This window comes from Tachysurus fulvidraco, chromosome 19 (genome assembly GCF_022655615.1).
Source record: "Tachysurus fulvidraco isolate hzauxx_2018 chromosome 19, HZAU_PFXX_2.0, whole genome shotgun sequence".
NCBI classification, from domain to species: domain Eukaryota; kingdom Metazoa; phylum Chordata; class Actinopteri; order Siluriformes; family Bagridae; genus Tachysurus; species Tachysurus fulvidraco.
The window spans coordinates 22,012,511-22,027,112 of NC_062536.1; the positions used below are offsets into that span (position 1 = coordinate 22,012,511).

The 14,602-nt window shown below is 38.7% G+C and overlaps 4 protein-coding genes and 1 pseudogene across 8 annotated transcripts in view; 3 read left to right on the forward strand and 2 right to left on the reverse strand.

The window, feature by feature from the left end:
• LOC113650187 (B-cell receptor CD22-like) overlaps positions 1-14,602 on the reverse strand; it is a 1,781,460-nt gene that overhangs the window by 1,195,507 nt on the left and 571,351 nt on the right. The gene's annotated exons all lie outside the window — the stretch shown is intronic.
• LOC113663456 overlaps positions 1-14,602 on the reverse strand; it is a 644,552-nt pseudogene that overhangs the window by 222,598 nt on the left and 407,352 nt on the right.
• The window catches only part of LOC113663459 (B-cell receptor CD22-like), a 157,486-nt gene that overhangs the window by 113,567 nt on the left and 29,317 nt on the right, over positions 1-14,602 (forward strand). The window lies entirely within an intron of this gene.
• The window catches only part of LOC125139589, an 18,629-nt gene continuing 5,126 nt past the window's right edge, over positions 1,100-14,602 (forward strand). Inside the window, exons 1-2 of the mRNA XM_047803995.1 lie at positions 1,100-1,159; positions 1,811-1,895. Coding sequence (XP_047659951.1) covers positions 1,847-1,895 — 49 coding nt within the window. The 5' untranslated portion in view covers positions 1,100-1,159; positions 1,811-1,846. The remainder of the gene's footprint in view (positions 1,160-1,810; positions 1,896-14,602) is intronic.
• LOC125139583 overlaps positions 3,983-14,602 on the forward strand; it is an 11,662-nt gene continuing 1,042 nt past the window's right edge. The window contains exons 1-8 of the mRNA XM_047803986.1: positions 3,983-4,342; positions 4,488-4,650; positions 4,812-5,004; positions 5,555-5,662; positions 6,279-6,350; positions 10,957-12,456; positions 13,685-13,750; positions 13,900-13,986. Coding sequence (XP_047659942.1) covers positions 11,889-12,456; positions 13,685-13,750; positions 13,900-13,986 — 721 coding nt within the window. The 5' untranslated portion in view covers positions 3,983-4,342; positions 4,488-4,650; positions 4,812-5,004; ... (1 more) ...; positions 6,279-6,350; positions 10,957-11,888. The remainder of the gene's footprint in view (positions 4,343-4,487; positions 4,651-4,811; positions 5,005-5,554; positions 5,663-6,278; positions 6,351-10,956; positions 12,457-13,684; positions 13,751-13,899; positions 13,987-14,602) is intronic.

The following is a 14,602-nucleotide window of genomic DNA, read 5'->3' on the forward strand; positions in this document are numbered from 1 at the left end:
TAAGGTTAGATGGTCATGGTGTTGTAGTGAGCTGTGTGACTGGAGCTGTTATTCAGTGTTGGTGTGTTTCCTCTTGTGTGATGTGTGTGATGTAGAACACTGGTCTCTCAGGCTGAGTGGAGGAAAGGGAAGCTGCTCTGGGAGGTTGGAGGTGTATCATAACTTTACGTGGGGCTCCGTTTGTGATGATCAGTGGAACATCACGAACACAAACGCTCAGGTGGTGTGCAGACAGCTGGGTTGTGGGTCGGCGCTGAGTGCTGATGTTCGGTTTGGTTCTAGTGAAGGGACTTTCTCGCTGAAGAGAGTGAAGTGTCGAGGGGATGAGATTCACCTGTGGGACTGTCATCATTCCCTGAAGAATCACACTGACTGCTCTCCTGCTGGAGTCACCTGTACAGGTCAGAGGGGTGTGCTAATTTTTCAGCTTTCTGTCTCAGTGATAAGACTTGATAACTTTTATTTAGAATCTTAGATGTTTGATTGAAATCTCAGACCCTGAACTGTAAACACTGATCAGCATGTCATAAACTTCATAAGTTTCATGTCATAAAATTTTTATTGTGAGACAGTGTTTTTCTTTCTGTGAATACAGACATATCCACCGTGTCCACTGCTACACCCATCACCACCACCACGACCACCCCCACCACCACCACCAAACCAGGTGTGTATTTGTTTAATGTAAAATTTATTACTGTTCATTAAGTTCTAAATATTTATGATGACAGCGTCGTATCAAGATCCTCTTCTGTGTTTTTGACCTCAGTAAGAACTGGACCTCCATCCTTCCTTTCACTGGTTCTCTATGTGTTGGGAATGCTGCTCTTCCTGGCCTTAGTGCTTCTGCTGGTACTGTTTTACCAGAACAGAGTGCTCAGTAGAGGCACCACACTTTCACACATTTTATTATTATATTATTTAAAATCTCATTCTCATATTATCATTCATACTATAAATACATTTAATATTATATTATAGAGTTATTATTATTATTATTATTATTATTATTATTATTATTATTATTATTATTATTATTATTATTATTATTCCCCACTCCCAGTTGTCTCTATGACGATGGCACATAAGTCTGAGCCTGAGGCAGTCTATGAGGAGATCAACCACAGATACATGGCTAGAAGAAGCTTCACACAAAGAGGTGAGTGATATGTGGACTGTTCTACATCACACTTATTGTATTCTATTTAAACTTCTAGCTGAAATTCACTGCATAAAAATGATCAAATCACTCCATACAAAATACACACCTCAATGTAAACTCAGTGATTAGAGCAATATTTTCCCCCAAATCCAGTGTGATTTATTTCTTTATGACAAATAAATAAAAATAAGCTCAATGTGTGTGAGAGGAAATGTGCAGTTAGAGTGTATGTGGTGTAGAGACAGGATTCTGCTGATAAACATCTATTAAAGCTTCTGTTTTAGTGCAGGGGTGTGTGTGTGTCTGTGTGTGTGTGTGTGTGTGTGTGTGTGTGTGTGTGTGTGTGTGTGTGTGTGTGTGTGTGTGTGTGTGTTTGCGTGCGCTTGCGCATACGCGAGTGTGTGTGCGTGGGAGTGCGCATACGCGAGTGTATGTGCGTGCGTGCGTGTGGGTGCTTGCGCGTGAGCGTGTGCATGTGTGTATCTGTGTATGTGTGTGTGTGTGTGTGTGTATGCGTGTGTGTGTGTGTGTGTCTGTGTGTGTCTGTGTGTGTGTGTGTAATGTTCTGTACAGGTGCACCTCCTTCCTCCGTGTGTTTGATTTATGATTAATAACTAAAAATAAAAATTTGGTGTTTGTGTATTTTAGTTGATGGATGTCAAGAAAAATTAGTCCCAGTAAACCATGATGGTCACTGGGTGTCCTGATAAATACTTCAATGTGGTTCATGAAGGTAAGCATGGGTTTCTATGTGTGTGTGTGTGTGTGTGTGTGTGTGTGTGTGTGTGTGTGTGTGTGTGTGTGTGTGTGTGTGTGTGTACAGTATGTGTGTGTGTGCGTGTGTGTGGTGTGTGTGTGTGTGTGTGTGTGTGTGTGTGAGAGAGACAGAGAGAGAGCGTGTGTGTGTGTGTGTGTCTGTGTGTGTGTGTCTGCTTTCCTGGACAGGTGCATTTTCCCTCTCTCCCTTTGTGTATGTATGAGTGTGTGTGTGTATGTATGCATGACTGTGTATGTATGAGTGTGTGTGTGTGTGTGTGTGTGTGTGTGTATGTATGAGTTTGTGTGTGTGTCGTGTTTGTGTGTGTATGAGTGTGTCCGTGTGTGTGTGCGAGTATAAGTGTGAGTGTGTGTGCGTGTGTGTGGGTATGTGTGAGTGTGTGTGTGTGTGTGTGTGTGTGTGAGAGAGAGAGAGACAGAGCGAGAGAGAGCGTGTGTGTATGTATGAGTGTGTGTGTGTGTGTGTGTGTGTGTGTGTGTGTGTGTGTGTGTGTGTGTGTGTGAATGTATGTATGAGTGTGTGTGTGTGTGTGAGGTGTTTCTGTGTGTATGAGTGTGTGTGTGTCTGTGATTATAAGTGTGAGTGTGTGTGCGTTTGTGTAGTTATGTGTGTGTGTGTGTGTGTGTGTGTGTGTGTGTGTGTGTGTGTGTGTGTGAAGCAGCGGATTTGGGTGACGTTTACTGAAGCGCACATCTCTAGTGTGTCTGATTTCCTGGACAGGTGCATCCCTCCTCTGTGTGTGTGTGTCCGCTCGTGTGTGTCCTCTCGTGTTTGTAATTATCACTTTCTGGGGACAACACTCCGTTTACACAGCAACATCATGGGGACCAAAATCTTTATGGGGACAAAAATCCACGTCCCCGGAAGGGTAAAGCTTTAAAATGTGTTAGAGAGGCTTTAAATAGGTGCCTCCCGTGTTTTTTTAGTTCTGGCCCATAAGTCATGGTCTGGACAAGGTGTGTGTGTGTGAACGGTTTGCTCTATGTCGCCCCCTGTAGTCTTGAAACGCGATTTTTGGGGTGGAGCTTAGCTGACCTTCACACAATCTGCATGTCTAATTTATGCAAATTAAGGTACCGCCTACTTTGTAGAGGTACGTGCGTAATCTGCACATGCGCAGTAGCTTTACTGCCACTTAAACATTATATTAGCTATAAAACAAAGTGGTAAGACTATACGTTTAAAGTTTTGTTCAATTTATCATTAATTTGGCTATTTGAGTATAAGTTAAAATAAACAGAAAATGTAGAGAGCCTAATTAAACTGGTAGATAGCTAGCTTGTTAAGATATATTTATAAATCAAAAATTTTTTTTCCAAATCATTATGAGTCATTAATACTAATCCATATTTCAGTCTTTCGATTTTCGTACTATGTGTCAAATTACGCTTTTTAAAATCTAAAACGGTGAAATGAAATCCCTCAGTCTCGTTATGGCGAAGTGTAGTTTTTTTGACTGCGCTAATGGTTCGTGAACACCTCACAGGAAGTAGGATAAGAACTACAATACCCATCTGCCCCCGCGGTCACTGGTTAACTAATTACACGGCTGTTTCCAATTGTGCTGATGAGAGATTTTCCAACTTCTTCAAAACCAAATATAACCGAAGGTAAGTTGTTTGGTTTTGTACTTTATGTTTGTAACTTTTTATTTGCGTGTTTCAACACGTTATTTTTAAATAATAGCAATGGTAAAGTGGTTAAATGGATTGTTAAGCCAGCGGACTTTAATTGCCAGCTGAGCTCGCGCACGCCTTCTCTATCAAGCACATTAGAAAATCTGATAATAAAACAACTCCGATAGTTGAAATGGGAATGTTTAGTGGTGTTTATACTTTAATCCAACTAGCTTCACCACGCAGTCGGATAGTTAGTTAATTTATATAAAAAAAAAATCAAGTTTACAAAGAAATGTAGCTTAATTCTTTAATGTTCTGTGCAACCGTTTGGTAGCCCACATGTTGACTTATTATATTCCTTTAACAATTTTTAAAAAATTTAACACAAGCTGATTGGGCAACCCTTTGGTAGAGGCCTATATTTAAATAATTATGGGGTCTGTTAAAAAAAAAGTTATATATTATTAGCCTGGCCAAGCACAGCTCATTAGTAGATATGAATTTGTTTTGTTAATAATCTTGGTGTGGTGCGACTCAGTGCTGTAACTGTGATCTGATCTGTCTGAACAACGTGCTTTATTACACTTACAAACATGTTTTTGATATTTTCATCATCAGAAACATCACTGGGAAAAGAAAAACTCATAAAAATCACACTAACATTTTCTGGTAGAGTTAAAATGCCACGAAGGATCAGCCCTCTCACAGATGCCATTTATTATGTCACTACCAAGAGTGACAAGACATCTAAGCTAGAGGTGAAGTACATAAGTTCAGAGAAAGGTAAGAAATGTACAAACATGCTTTTTTGTGTAAAAAAAATCTGAATCACAGAGATTTTACAAAATCAGGAAAACAATCCAATGAGTATTAAAATCACTATTGTTACATTGCCTGAGTAAATAGTTCACTGTATTTTCTTTAACAGGGCGTCGTATCTTTACTCTAACTTCATTTGACAAAGGTGATTTTGTGGCAGAGTACCGAGGAGAAATGATTGATTTCATCGAGTCTCAAAGAAGGAGAAGAATTTACCACGATGCATGTGGTGTGTTTATGTTCGACTTCAAGTGGAAGGGAAAAACTTGGTGGTAAGCTGATAATTTAATTAATTTGTACTATGGTTGATAGTTGGACATTACCTCTACATGTTTGTTGTTGTACACGATAGTTGTGCATTACCTCTGCAACAACTGTCCACTTAATTCAGGCACTGAACATTTTGTCTTTTCTTTTACCCTTCTGTATTAAGTATTGATGCTGCAAAAGAAGATGGATCTTTTGGTAGGCTTGTTAATGATGACCACAAGCACCCAAATTGCAGAATGAAGAAGATTGAAGTGGATAGGAGGCCACATCTTTGTCTCTTTGCATTAAAAGACATTAAACAAGGACAAAAAATTACATATGATTATGGAGGAACAGACTGGCCTTGGCGTAGCAAGGTATCTATTTCTCAAAGTTTGCCATAATATTCAATATATAATCTGGATGTCATAATTACTTAATTCCTATTGTGAAATAATTAACATTTCTTGTAATGAACATTTTGAAGTGTTCAAATATTGTCCTTTATTTTTATAAAGGTTTATAGTTTATATACAGAGTTCCCACAAAATAGGTTTCAGTTAGTTGTGTGTGAGTGTCTTGAGATAGTTGAAAGGATATGTTTACTTGGAACAGTGTCCCCTCAAGTCACTTAATCTTGAACTGTGTTAAAGGTCCCCTGGAAGTATGGTTTGGCCATGATGTGTTAAAGTAATTTACTGCCATATTTAAGAATTAACTAGAGAACTATGTGTATGAGTAGCTGAATGCATTGTAATTGTAACTCTTCCCCAATACTCTATACCTAAATTTATAATCCAAAATATATTTTTCTATATAAAAACAAATATATATATTTTTTTCTGGGAAGGGACAGCATTTTTGTTTTGTGTAACCTAGTCTTCTTTTGGGTGCACTAAATTTTCCAAATATCCAATACATTTACAGGTTATGGAGGACAATCCTGATGAGAACAATGTCCAAGAAAAACATCCATCACAGTCTACATCTCTTCTGGATCATAATACTGCTACTAGTGCATCAGTGACTGAACAGGTACATCATCTCAGTCATAGTAGTACTGTTTGCTAGAGCATTCTCTTTCTTTGTTGTACTTTACCACCTGCTTACTGTCTCAAGGAGCACTAAGCATGATTTAAATCCATCTTCGGTGTACATGACGACAAACGTAGTGTAGAAAGCTATTACTTGAGTGACATTTGAAGTGTCCAAACCAGGCCCCTTATTTTTAATTCTGTCGATTTGTGACGTCCATACGGAGTCCCCACAAAGCAGGTTTTAGTGTGTTTAGTGTGTGTATGTGATAGTCTTGGTATGGGGGAAGTGATATTTGTAGTCTGTACAGTGTCCCCACAAATCACTTAAACCTGAACTGTGTTAAAGGTCCCCTGAAAGTATGATTTGGCCATGATGTGTTAAAGCTGCTTACTGCCATATTTAAGAATTAACTACAAAACAACTCGTATATTTGTATTTGTGTATAAATACATCTTAATTATTAGTTTTTCGATATGTTCTGTATCTAACCCCAAATTAATAAAGTTTATTCCTATAGTTAATGGAACATTTTTTTCTTGCAATGGACATACTTTGTTTTATATTACATAATTCTTTTTTGGGTTGCACTAAATTTTCTAACATCTTGTTTCAGCATTCTTCATCAGAAGACAGTGATGAACAAGATATGTGCATACCAAGGTTAAGGAGGACCAAAAGTGTCTTTGTAAGGTTTTCATGTTGAATTGGTACACATCATATACTGTAATGCAAATTATTATACTTGCATCAATTTATATTATTAATTATAGTTAAATATATTATTGTTAAGTCATGTTTTGTAGTTCATAACAGAGCTTGTTTCAGAATATTCCACAGCATAGGATTTGTCAGTAATGACTAGGACATTATAAAGCTACACTTCTTTTCAAAATTATAAGTACCTGAGAAAGGTGCAAATATTCAATTCAAGTTTCAATTCAAGTTTATTTGTATAGCGCTTTTTACAATAGACATTGTCTCAAAGCAGCTTTACAGAACATAAACATAAAGCAGAAGGTAGACATAATTAATGATAAAGGAAATAACGAATAATAAAAGAAATAAGAATTAACAGAATAAAAATTCTAGATTATTATTAGATGTATATAGTTCACAGTGTGTATGTATTTATTCCCCTATGAGCAAGTCTGAGATGACTCAGGCAGCAGTGGCAAGGAAAAACTCCCTTAAATTGGTAAAGGAAGAAACCTTGAGAGGAACCGGACTCAAGGGGGAACCCATCCTCATATGGGTGACACTGGGGGTGTGATTGTAATATACAGTCAAACAAATGGTGTATTGGTGTGAGGTTTAAGGACTTCTGATCTTCTGAGTACCACAGAGTCTAACTGGAGATGTCTCAGGATTCTTAGAGTCGGCCTCGGCTGAGTGGATGTCCAAAGGCTTCGTCCCACAGAGGACGATGGGAGCTGGTACAGTGTCTGGATGCCTCGGGATGGGTACAAAGAGAAAAGCAGTGGAAAGGGATTAACATATCTGCCGTTCATAAAAATGTGCTGGTCTGATGTACTGGTGCATGATATTATGGGATGTATTATGTGTACGCCTGACTGAAGAGATGAGTTTTTAATCTACATTTAAACTGGGAAAGTGTGTCTGAGCCCCGAACACTATCAGGAAGACTATTCCAAAGTTTGGGAGCTAAATAAGAAAATGCTCTACCACCTTTAGTAGACTTAGATATTCTGGGAACTACCAAAAGCCCTGAGTTTTGTGATCTCAGAGAGCGTGAAGGATTGTAACGTGTTAGCAGACTAGTTAGATACATGGGAGCTAAACCATTAAGAGCCTTGTACGTAAGTAGCAGCAGTTTGTAGTCAATTCTATACCTAACAGGTAGCCAGTGTAGAGATGATAAAATTGGGGTTATATGGTCATACTTTCTTGTCCTAGTGAGAACTCTGGCAGCTGCATTTTGGACTAACTGTAACCTATTTATTAAAGATGCAGGACAACCACCTAGTAATGCATTACAATAGTCCAGTCTAGAGGTCATGAACGCATGAACTAGCTTCTCAGCATCAGATACAGACAGGATGGTTCTCAGCTTGGCAATGTTTCTAAGGTGGAAGAAGGCTGTTTTGGTAGTATGGGCGATATGATTTTTAAAAGACAAGTTACTGTCTAGTATAACACCGAGGTCTTTCACTGTCGAGCTACTTGTAATAGTACATCCCTCTAAATGGGAGTTAAGTTGTGAGAGTTTATGTGCACTGGTTTTTGGACCTATGAGTAGTATTTCAGTCTTATCGGAGTTTAACAATAGAAAGTTGCAGCTCATCCAGTCTTTTATCTCTCTAAGGCACCGAGTTAATTTGGACACTGTGGCTATTTCATCTGGTTTTGATGAGATACATAACTGTGTGTCATCAGCATAACAATGGAAACTAATCCCATGTCTTCTAATAATGTTCCCTAATGGAAGCATGTATATAGAGAAAAGCAGAGGTCCTAGAACTGATCCTTGAGGGACCCCATAATTAACTGGTAGTAAACTGGAGGATTCACCATTTAATTCTACAAAATGGTATCGGTCAGACAGATAGGATCTAAACCAGCTTAAAGCCTGACCATGAATACCTGTGTAATATTGTAAGCGATCTAGAAGAATGTTGTGATCTATAGTGTCGAATGCAGCACTAAGGTCAAGTAGAACTAATAGTGACATACAGTCTTGGTCCGAAGCTAAGAACAAGTCGTTTGTAACTTTAACAAGTGCAGTTTCTGTGCTATGATGGGGCCTGAAACCTGACTGAAACTCTTCAAGGATATTGCTCTCCTGTAAGAAGGAGCTCAGTTGAACAGACACAACCTTTTCAAGTATTTTAGACATAAACGGGAGGTGTGAGATAGGTCTGTAATTTGATAGTTCATTAGGGTCTAAGTTAGGTTTTTTGATGAGTGGCCTAATAACTGCCAACTTAAAAGACTTCGGGACGTAACCTAAAGATAACGAGGAGTTAATGATATTAAGAAGAGGCTCACCAGCTTTATGTAACACTTCTTTCAGTAATTTAGTTGGGATGGGGTCTAGTGAACATGTTGTTGATTTAGCTGTAGTAATAAGTTTATCTAACTCTTCCTGTCCTGTACTTGTAAAGCTGTGTAAAGCCTTAGGTGAGATTGTGTCACTGGTTGCTCTCATATGTTGGGCGTCACCTATTTTATTCCTGATACTTTCGATTTTATCAGTGAAGAATCTCATAAAGTCCTCACTACTGAAATGTGATGGAATAGTGTGTTCAGATTTCTGATTTTTTGTTAAACTAGCCACTGTGCTAAATAAAAACCTGGGATTGTTCTGGTTATTTTCTATGAGTTTGCTCAGGTGCTCAGCCCTAGCAGCTTTTAGAGCCTGTCTATATCTGGACATACTGTCCTTATACGCAATTCTAAACACCTCTAATTTAGTTTTTCTCCATTTCCGTTCGAGGTTACGGGTTTCTCTCTTGAGGGTGTGAGTGTGACTATTATACCATGGTGCAAGTGTTTTATCTCTAACCTTCTGTAATCTGACTGGGGCAACAGTGTCTAATGTGCTAGTGAATATAGCGTCTATGCTGTTAGTCATTGCATCTAGGTCGTTTGAGTTTGAGGGTACATTAAGAAGTCCAGACAGATCAGGCAGGTTGTTTGTGAATCTGTCTTTGGTGGTCGAAATAATGGTTCTACCGAGTCGATAACGTGGTGAGACACAGTTAGTCTGTTCTATAGGTAGTGTGTACATTATAAGGTAATGGTCTGTGATGTCATCACTTTGGGGTATGATATCTATATCAGTGACCTCTATTCTGTGTGATATTATTAAATCTAGTGTGTGGTTACGTCGGTGAGTTGCACTAGTGATGTTTTGTTTGAGCCCAAGTGAGTTTAGTAAGTCCATAAATGTGAGTCCTAAAGCGTCGTTTGTGTTGTCAACATGAATGTTAAAGTCTCCTACAATTAATGCTTTGTCAAAGTTAACTAATAGGTCTGAGAGAAAATCTGTGAATTCTCTAAGAAAAACTGTGTAGGGCCCTGGGGGTCTGTACACGGTCGCTAGAGCAAGAGACATCAGGGATTTCTTCGTGTGCACGTGCGATAGTGTAACATTAAGGACGAGCACTTCAAAAGAACTAAATCTAGGCTGTGTTCTCTGGGTAACAGTGAGGTAATCACTAAGGATAGTGGCGACACCACCTCCACGACCAGTCAGACGAGGTTCGTGCTTATAGATATATCCTGATGGTGTAGACTCGTTTAGACTGATGTATTCATTTGGTTTAATCCACGTTTCGGTGAGGCAGAGTGCAGTAAGGCTATTATCTAAGATCATTTCATTTACAATAAGTGCTTTGGGTGCAAGAGATCTAATGTTCAGAAGTCCAAACTTTAAGAACTGTTTTTGTTTGTTTCTTTGGCATTTTTCTGGTCTAATTACAGTAAGATTATTTCGAGGACTTCTCGTGTATTTACTTTTGGATCTCACTGCTCGGGGAACAGACACAGTTTCTATAGGGTGAGCTATGTGTGCATTTTCTGTGTCAATGTGCTGAGGTGAAGGATGGCTATTAAGATTTAAATTTAAAGAGTAGTTTACCAGTCAGAAGGTGTTCAGCGCCCTGGAGATGTGGGGCGCTGAATATTTAGGAATTAATAGAGGGGCAGATGTTTGCAGTAGAACACTGTTCAGGTTCAACTGAATTGACTTTGTTCTCATTGAAAGTGTAGGACTAATTCTTCATAATTAACTAAATTGTTATTAATTTTTAGATGAAAGACTTACTTCCTGATGCTTCAGATGAGCTCATTGATTCTACTCCAGACAGTGGAGAGGAATATGTCCCAAACTCCAAAGATGACAGTGATGAGAGCAGTTCAGAGAGTAGCATGATCGTTAAACCTTTAAATTTGTGTCGGTCAGACACAGACCCTGTTCTTCCCAGCAGTTCTGTCCCTGATAGCACCACCCCAAATGTCATGGACAAAAGCAGTCATGAGACGATGGAAGTAACTGATCATTCTCAAGTTAGAGACGGTGATGTAGCTTGCATCAGTCCAACGAATGTTCAGAAAAATGCAAGAGTAGTTGTAAATTCAGTCAAAAGAAAACATGATGGTGGTAGGGTATACAATAAGAAACACTATTGTCTGTTTTGCTTCAAACCTTATAACAAGATGGCAAGACATTTGGAATATGTGCATTCCACTGAAAAAGAAGTAGCTGAAGGTTGCCAGCTTCCAAAGGGTTCTATGCAAAGAAAAATGTTTTTTAATGATCTTCGACACAGAGGCAACTATGCACACAATGCAGCTGTAATGAAGTCAGGCGAAGGAGAACTGGTTCCGTACAGACAACCACAAAATCAAACAGAAGGCGCTGTATTTATGCATTGTGCATATTGCCAAGGGCTGTTTACCCGGAAGGTTCTCTGGAGGCATATGAAAAGCTGTAAATTGAGCACTAAAGATAAAATCTCAAGACCTGGAAAAAATCGTGTCCAAGCTCTCTGTTCATATGCACAACCTGTATCTTCAAACATAAGCAAAGCATTATGGAAGACAGTAAGCCACATGAATCTAGATGAAATCACAGCTGCTGTCAAAAATGACTGCTGCATCATTCAGGTGGGAGAACACTTGCTGAACAAAGGTGGAATATCTGCTAAGAATGAGGCATATGTCCGACAGAAGTTGCGAGAGCTGGGAAGGTTACTGGTCAGTGGCAGCAAAGTTGCATCTTTGAAAAGAATGGAAGATTTCCTAGATCCACAGAACTATATGAAGACAGTTAAAGCTGTTAGACATGCATGTGGATATGATTATCAAACCAACACATACAGAACACCTTCACTTGCAAAAAAAACTTGGAATAAGCCTAATGAAGCTTAGTAAGCTTACAAAAGCTAAAGCTTTGATTAACAAGGATGTTGACTTGGCACAGAAAGTCACTGGATTTCAAGATGTGCATAAGGAACGGTGGTGTGATTAGATCTCTGCAACAGCTGCATGAAATATAGAAGAATTAAAGTGGAATGCACCTACTGTGTTGCCATTTACAAAGGACGTGCAAAAGCTTCACACCTTCCTTGACAAAACACAAGATGAATGCGTCAAGCAGTTATCATCAGTGTCTTCTACAAAATACTGGTCCGAACTTGCCAAAACCATTTTAACTCAAATCATCCTGTTCAACCGCCGCAGAGAGGGAGAGGTATCAAGTATGCCTTTATCTGCATTTTTAACCAGGGACACCTCTGATCCACATGCTGATGTAGACTGGGCATTGTCTGAAGTTGAGAAGAAACTGTGCAGACATTTCTCAAGAATTGTCATCAGGGGAAAAAGACGACGTCCAGTTCCTGTTCTACTGACACCAAAAATGCTGGGTGCATTGGAGTTGCTCGTAAAGAACAGGGAGACTTGTGGAGTGCTAAAGGAAAATGTTTATCTTTTTGCTCGGCCAACAGCAATGTCGCATTACAGAGGCTCGGACTGCATCCGTAACTTTGCCAAGCATTGTGGTGCAGATAGTCCATATGCACTTACATCCACAAAATTACGAAAACAGGCAGCAACTCTTTCTACAGTCCTAAATCTGAGGGACACGGACTTGGATCAGTTAGCAAACTTTCTTGGACATGATATCCGAATTCATCGGGAATACTATCGCCTTCCTGAAAAGACCCTACAGCTTGCAAAAGTCAGCAAAGTGCTTATGGCGTTAGAACAAGGAAGAGTTGGGCAGTTTAAGGGCAAGAATTTGGATGAGATCACTATTGATCCAAATGGTACAGTATATAAAAACATTTTTTTTGTTATTTTGCTCATCTACAGTCATGGGTTTCTATTTTTAAGTATAGTACTGTACAAAATGCTTAGACAGATGTGAAGAAATGCTTTAAAATTAAGGATGCTTTCAAAAATTATATTTATTTTTATGAATGTACTAAGTGAGCAAACACAAGAAAAACCTAAATCAAATCAGTAGCTGGTTTGACCAACCTTTGGCTTCAAACCAGCGCACTTGGACAAATTCAGGGATTTTGTAGGATCAGAGTCAGGTGTATGATTAACCAGTAACACCAAGCAGGTGCTAATGATCATCAATTTCATATGTAGGTTGAAACAAAAAAAGCTGTGTAGGAGATTAAATGTGGGTGAGGAACAGACAAACTCTTCTACTAAGGTAAGGCTGTGGAAGACCGTTTCATGTCACATCATACAGTAACAAGACACAAGGTAGTTCTACAGCATCAGCATGTTCTCTCCCAGACAAATAGTCCAAAGCAGACTGGGGTTTCAAGATATTTTGAAGAAGCACTAACAGCCTATGTTGAGGACCGTAGATGCAGTGGTTGGCCATGGAAAATGAATGCAGCAGATGAAATACTGCTGCATCAAGACATGCTCACTTCCGTTTGACATCAGATGTCGTCCAGCAGTGCCAGCAGCAAAAGACATTTTTGCAAATGGAGATTTGGACAGGATTAATGGTGTCCTCAATGCTGAGAAATACAGGCAGATATCCATTATGCAATACCATCATGACCAAATGCATTTTGCAGCAGGACAACCCCACACACATACAGCCAACGTCATTAAGAACTATCTTCTAAATAGTGAAGAAAAAGGAGTCCTGGAAGTGATGGTTTTGGCCTCCAGAGAACCCTGATCGAGTCTGTCAGGGATTACATGAAAAAGCAGAAGGATTTGAGGCAGCCAACATCCACAGAAGATCTGTGTTTAGTTCTCCAATTTGTTTGGAACAACCTATCTGCTGAGTTTCTTCAAAAACTGTAGTCACACCAAATATTGACTTGATTTGGATTTCTCTCCTGTGTATTTACTTTGAATTTTGTTAATTGATAAATAAACAATTAAGTTTTATTTTTGAAAGCATTTTCCCCACACCTGCCTAAAATGTTTGCACAGTACTGTATTTCGTTAATATGAGACACATGAAACAAAGTGGCTGTGGTGTAAAGTCTGCCAAACGTACCACTCTACTTTTTGCAGAGGAAATGGAGTTAAACAGTGATGAAATAATGAGTGAGGAAGGTGAGAAATGTGAAGAACATGAAGGTAAGGATTTTTAAAATAATAACTAGCATGATTATTGTTACACTGATTTTTTTTTTTCATTGTAATAGAATATAAAAAGATAGTATGCTTTAAAAAAGTAATTAAATATGGTTAAAATTTTACATGGAGTTGCCACAAATTTTCCACAGACACTCAAGCAGATGTCTGGGTGCCACCAGTGGACACTGAAATCGTGCACACCGTGGAGATGAATTCTCTTCTAAGGTCTTCTAAAGGTGAGTGTGGTAATAAATCTGATTTATCTTAATATATCTGATGTATTTTTCTTTTGTATATATCTTGTATATTTTACAGAGCTGAGGCTAGGTTGGTGGGTATAATCAGCAAATATCATGTTTTGACCATAACATTGACCATGACCATGTTATTTGATTTAAACAATAACCATGTTGTAGTTTCAGTTAAAATTATAGTGGTTGGGCTGATAACCTTCATGGATTGATATACAGTATAGGCCATTGGAACAGTGATAAGAAATCAGCAAGAAAATGTGATTCACTACACAAATTCACCACCAGTAGCCTGACTCTCGCCTGATGAATGCATTGATCCTGTCTTTTGGTAGAAATTCCCAACATGAGAACTGAATATTTTTCATTCTTAAGACTCAAAATTTCATCGTCAACTTTTAGTTAACTGGAAAAAACAACATAAAACTCCCAGTACAAGGCCACCCATCAGTAAGGTAACAGAGCCCTAACTGTGTAAGGATGCAAGGCCAATAAATCAGAATGCAACACAGTATTGAATCGCCTGTCCATGTAATTAGAGAGCAGTTGCTAGACAACAATTGACGTCAGATATAAGGTTGTGTGTTTGCTGTGTAACTAA